At 36.5% G+C, this 6,018-nt stretch overlaps 1 protein-coding gene across 1 annotated transcript; it reads right to left on the bottom strand.

Moving 5' to 3' along the window:
* Positions 1 to 277: 277 nt before the first annotated feature.
* LOC110787090 (uncharacterized) lies at positions 278 to 5,715 on the bottom strand. Its single transcript, XM_056833707.1, has 2 exons — positions 3,443 to 5,715; positions 278 to 3,279 (listed from the first exon to the last, which is right to left on the bottom strand). Exon 2 carries the CDS (start codon positions 2,157 to 2,159, stop codon positions 300 to 302), a length of 1,860 nt encoding a protein of 619 aa, XP_056689685.1. The 5' UTR covers positions 2,160 to 3,279; positions 3,443 to 5,715; the 3' UTR covers positions 278 to 299.
* Positions 5,716 to 6,018: the final 303 nt, after the last annotated feature.

Below are 6,018 nucleotides of genomic sequence, written 5' to 3'. Positions count from 1 at the left end.
GCGCTAAGTGTTTGTAGTTTGGATTTATTTCTATGATGCTTGGGGACATTCTGAGATCAATATTGGTGGTTTTTGGTTTTGTTGAGTCTATATGATATTGTCATGTTTGATGTGTGATGAGGCTATAAATGATTACATTGTCGATTTCCTAAAATTTCATTCATTCAAGTTTTCAAAAGGTTACGTTTCTTACAAATTATTTTGCATACATGTATTGATTACAACCAAGCTTCCAAAAAGTGACTACTTGGCCCAAAATAATACATGTCCCCAAAACAAACAAGTGTTGTACCCTCGTATCAGCCCAAAATCCTAAGTCCCCTAGATGGTCTGGTTGGGTCTTGTATATCTTCCCATTCTTCCCATTCTTCCATTGCTTGCCTTGTTCTGTTTTGTTGTGCATTAGAGCTTTCTGGTATGTCTTTTATTGGTTGCCTTGCTCTGTTTTGTTGTGCATTAGCCCTTGCTGCCTGTGTTTGTGCATTTGGAATTTGTGGCCTGACTTGTGCATTAGCCCTTGCTGCCTGTGTTTGTGCATTTGGAATTTGTGGCCTGACTTGTGCATTAGCCCTTGCTGCTTCTGTTTGTGTATTAGCCCTTGGTTGCCTTGCTGCCTCATTTTCTGTACCATATAATAACTCCCAACCTTCATGTACTGCCCACATTGGTACAATGACTTGAATAGGAAGTATTCCCTGACTAAAAAGTCTTGCCTTTTTCACATGTGGTAAATCGTAATCATTGGAACCCTTTGCCTTTAACATCTCATTCATGACATATTGATATGATAACCACACATTCCCAAGTGTTCTTGCTTCTAATTCATAGTATGCTTGATTCACTGCACCAATCATAGCATCAACATCCTTAGGCATTTTTTTGTGCATCAAAGATTGAATACTCCTGAAAAGACCCAAGTCTAGAATGTTTAAGTCGGGGTTGTTTGGTGGTTGTTGAACAAGAATGAATGTGAAGTCTCCTTGTTGATGTGCTTGTTGCCATTGTGGATCAGAATGAGTAATGTGCGTTTTTGCATTGTCTTGTTGTATGAATATTGTTTTTGGCCCTTCACTTGGTGGCCATTTTTGCATGATTGCTGGAACGATTTGATTGATGAGCATGTTCCTTGTCTCTTCTTTTTTGACTGATTCAACCACTTTGGTTTTCATTGTCCCCTTTTCTCTATTCTTTGATGTCCTCTTTGCTGCTTCTTGATACGTGAATGGAAATATGCCCAATTTCCCATCAAATGTGCATTCATCGTTTTCATTGAACCTTGGTCTTGCCACTGCTGCTGTGAACATCACTTTTGGTATGAATTTGCTTGACTTGTCTGATCTGTACTTGCCCCGTTCATTTTTCCCTAAGTACACCCTTTGTTGCTTTTTGGTCAAGTAGAACCACTTCTCATCAATGTGTACAAAGTCAAACATTGGTAGATATTGCCTCTTTGTTTGTGGACTATCCCCTTCTAGTAAATCTAGAACCCACTTGACCCTTTGTAGCATATTAGGGTCTTGCAAACCGGGATGTAGAGGGTTTGTGTGTGGTCTAACATCACCTCGTTTGATCATTCTCCAAAGTGTCGTGGGTCCAATATTTAACATTTCAGCCAAATCCCTTATGCATGTTCTATCCCCCATGCTTAATTCTGTGATGCTGTCTTGTTCAACTTGAATTCTTTTCCTACCTGCATTTTTTGCCTTGGTTGCCATATTGTATCTCTGGAATGCTTCTTTTTGTGCCCTTGCTGTCTTCCATATTCTTGAAACTGTTCTTGGATGACAATTGTAGATTCGAGCAACGTGTGCCATGGCCCCAAAATAGGGTTTACCCTTTTCCCCTTTGATGTGATTGTTCAAAAGCCACATTAGGATTTGCAACCTTGTGTCCCAGCTGAGCCTTGGCTTTTTTTTACGCTGATGACCCTGTGGCCCGTAACTTTGCTGTTGGAAATATTCAGTGGGTTCATTGGATGCTGGTTCATTGAGGTCAAACGAAAAAACTATGTGTTCCCTCGTATCTTCTGCCAGATCATTCAAATCAAAATATTGGACCTGTTCATCAATGATGTCCCCTTCTTCATCTGATTCAGGCACCCAATGATCATTGATGTTACAAGCAGCCTCTTCCCATTGATCTTCATCATTTGTTTCCATACGGTCTGAGCAAAAGAAGCCAAAGCAAGGAAGCTTCTCTGTTTTTTTTTTTTTGTAGTTTTTTCTCTGTTTTGCTCTTGTTTTTTGAGTTCTGATTTGAAGAAATTCTCTCTCCTCATGTAATAAATGAAAAATGGAGGGAAAGTCCCCCTTTGGTGCCAAATTTTCCCTCTAAAAGGGATTTGTCTCCACATTGTTGTTTCATCCGTGTATTTGATGTTAATGAAATCTTATTGGCTGTTGGTTTTTTTTCCTGCAATTTGATTGCTTGCTTTTTAAGTAAGTGGATTGATGATGTGCAGTGGTCCACATTTTTCTGATTTCTCTCTCATTTCTCACTTACTTTTTGTACTTTATTCAATTAAACAATTATCTACTTTATCATTTCCCAAAAAAAAATATTCCCAATCATTAACTCTTACACACTTTACAATTTTATTAATTACCGTGCCCGAGCCCAAATGTGACACTTATTTAGGAACGTAGGGAGTATTTGACAAATTTTCCATATGTAAAAAAAAAAGTTCATTTTGGGATGGTAGACAAATCTAAGTCAAAACAACTTTTTTGTAAATAAGCTAAGTACTAAAAGCTAACTTATATAAATTTGTCTTTTAGTGTTTTTATTTTATTTTTCCATTTTATTTAACATACTTAACAGAAAATCTAACACTATTAGCAATATTATATTTTCTCATCCACTTTGAGGGACCAAACTAACACTTTTGAAAGTTTAGGGATTAAACAGTGGCAAAGTTTAGGAACCTGAAGTATTCTTTATTCGCGTCTGGTAAGTATTACTTAGTATATCTTATTTGGTATGAGTTGAGAATAAGATTGGGATGCATATTAGTGTTACTTTATACGATTTTTTCAATAAATACATCTAAGGTTTGACTTTATTCACCATTTATCATCGTATTTTTAGTAATTCACCATATACCCCGAGGTTTAAAAAATTAACATAATGTGACCCTACTATTAACTCTCCGTTGGATCTCTCATTTTTCAAATTTTTCGTTTCTCCTCATTTTCTTCAATCTCCTTCATCATTTGTCTCCACCTTCACCATCATCTTCGTTAAAATAATCTTCTCAATCAAGCAAAAAATCATAGAAACCTATTTCAATTAAACATCAAAATCATTATATATCAACATTAATATCAAATTATCGATTGACGATTCAATTTCAACGAAAATCAAAGCAAAAATGAGAGGGAAAAGAAGAAATCAAAATCTCAAAATTGTATTAAATACTTGTGAATCCAAGTAGTATATTTACCAACAATTTCGGGTAGATTGGTTGAGAACTATTAAGTGTGCCACCAATGGGGATCCAGATGCAATACATTTTGAAAGACGAAGCAAACTATTCCAAGATCCAACTACAGAAATCAGAAATGAAGTAGGCAGCATATGTATTAAATTACGTAACAAGTGAGTGTGTTTCGTTTTCAGGGGATGGACAGTCTAAAATGATGCCCATGTTGCGATTAAAGGTAGGGAGGGGGGAGAGAGGGGTGTAAGGGGATTCCGGGGAGTCGAGGTCAAAATAGTGAACGAAAAGGCCGTTTTTGGGGACCGATGATGATGATCGATGAAATGGGGAGATGAAATTGTGGCATCGAAGGTTTAGAGACACATTTGAAGTGTACAAGAGATTTGGGATGCAATCTTGGAGAATATTTCTAAGACTATTAGGTATTTGGGAAATGCCGCCATCGGAAATTTTATAGATCTACAAAGATACCCGAAATTTTCGCACTGGTGGAGTTGGCGGAGTTTCTATGCTCCTATGGTGTTGGACTGGTGGTCTGGTGGAGCGCTACAAACTAGAAACAAGTGAGTGGGAGAGTAGGAGTGAGACTGTAGGAGTCTGGAGATATAAGAGGGTGGCATGGGAGGTGGGTGATGATGGGGGCAACATGGAGGCCGGAGAGGAGATAAGAAAGGGGAACAACCTTGACCGACTTCCATGGAGTGGAGATAATTGGTTTATGGATAAAGGTAAGAGATATCGAAAACTTGACGACGTTAGACATCATCGCCATGTTAATTTTACAAAGCTCATGGGTATATGGTGAATTAAGTCAAACACCGGGGTACTCCCTCCGTCTCTTAATACTTGCACTAGCCTTTGAAGTGGATGGAGTAACGATTCCTTTAACTTTACTGTTAAAATATGATAAAACGAATTTTTTTTAATTTTTTTGAGGTGGTAAAAAATAAACATTATATTAATTGAATTTATCTTACCTCATTTTGCTTAAAATTTTATGAATAAAAATTCCTTTGATGAAATTCATTCTAACCTGTTTTTTTTCTAAAATTAATAAAAGTAAATTCAACAAAATGAACTATTGTCGCAAAATTCTCCATAATACAGTACAGAGTACACCATACTACCCAATAACACTTGATCCGAATGATACTCGACCCAATTTTAACTGACTCGAACCGAACTGACCCAACCAAAATATGTTTAACAATGATAAGAGTAATTTTATTTTATACTCCGTAATTATAGCCTAACGGCAATAAACCAAAATTGACCCGACCAAAACCCAACAATCCAAATCCAAATCCAAAATAACCCGAATTGTTATTCACCCAAACTCGACTCAAATCGGATCCTACATGAACACCGAATGAATAATTCGCAGATATTAAAATTTGACCGGTCCTGAGGAGAAAGAAAGGTACGGTCCATGTATCACTCTGCTAGCCTCGTAAAGTGTGCAAAAGCAAAGTGCCAAAAATGGTGAGACTGCTCATGTATATGGTCCCCCATCCTTGAATACTCTCTAGTCTACTCACCGTGCTGGTTGTGACTTGTCATCTCCCCTCTCGTGCCCTCCTACCATTTTTCTTTTTTTTCTTTGTTTTTTTTTTTAATATAATGATACGCCTTATTCTAATATGGGTGTCTAGAAGTATAATACTGCATAATAGGACTATTACGAGTATGCGCTTACTAAAGGGTTAAATGGAGACCGTGACTGTTATATTGTATGAAAACTCCTTGAATTGAAGTGTATTCATTTCCATTGATCAACGTATAAGGAATTACAACATTAGTCGTAAGAAAACCTACTCCCTCCGTCCCGGAATACTTGACCTATTTTTCTTATCGGGCCGTCCCTTAATACTTGACCTGTTTCTAAAAATGGAAATATTCTAACAATATTATATTATTTCTCATTCCACCCCTATTAACCCACCTACCCCCTACTCCATACAAAAAATAATTAAAAATTCAACCCCTTCTCTCCCCCCAACCCCACCTTTTAACCCACCTCCCACTAACTACATTAAAATAATACCCCACTATCAACTACTACCTATTAAATTAAATAAGTCAATTCAAGTCCCTCAAACTATGTGCCGGTCAAACCGGGTCGAGCATTCCGGGACGGATGGAGTAATACAATAGAAGTCTATTATACATTAAATATCCTATGATTATTTTATCTCTATCAGGGATATTAACTGAAATTAATACCATCTTGTAAATACGGAGCAATAAAGTGAAGTAGATGATTGAATGAACTTGATTTTCTAAGGAAGCTTCATTCGCAAGAAAGTTTGATATAGCTAATTATTTTAAGAAAGTGAAGGTACTTAAAATACAAGGTAAATGTGCTTCGTAATTTTTAAGTTGTACTTATCATTGTCAGATCTCATTCACAAAAATCGTAATTTTGTCAGATTAAAATTTCGTTTGATCCAAGTTATTTTGTGTTTGTTAGTTTTGATTTCTATTGTAGATGTCGTACATTTTTTTTATTAATAAACTAATTTTACCTTTAAAAAAAACTTGTAAGTTGTACTCTACAGTCACATGCTCTGTATTACTAT

Source organism: Spinacia oleracea, chromosome 6 (genome assembly GCF_020520425.1).
Source record: "Spinacia oleracea cultivar Varoflay chromosome 6, BTI_SOV_V1, whole genome shotgun sequence".
Taxonomy (NCBI): Eukaryota; Viridiplantae; Streptophyta; class Magnoliopsida; order Caryophyllales; family Amaranthaceae; genus Spinacia; species Spinacia oleracea.
The sequence above is the reverse complement of the archived record's forward strand: the minus strand, read 5'-3'. Positions and strand labels throughout refer to the sequence as shown.

Bases quoted from the DNA above. Each gene is read 5' to 3' on its own strand.
- LOC110787090 (XM_056833707.1), bottom strand. From the start codon at position 2,159: ATGGAAACAAATGATGAAGATCAATGGGAAGAGGCTGCTTGTAACATC.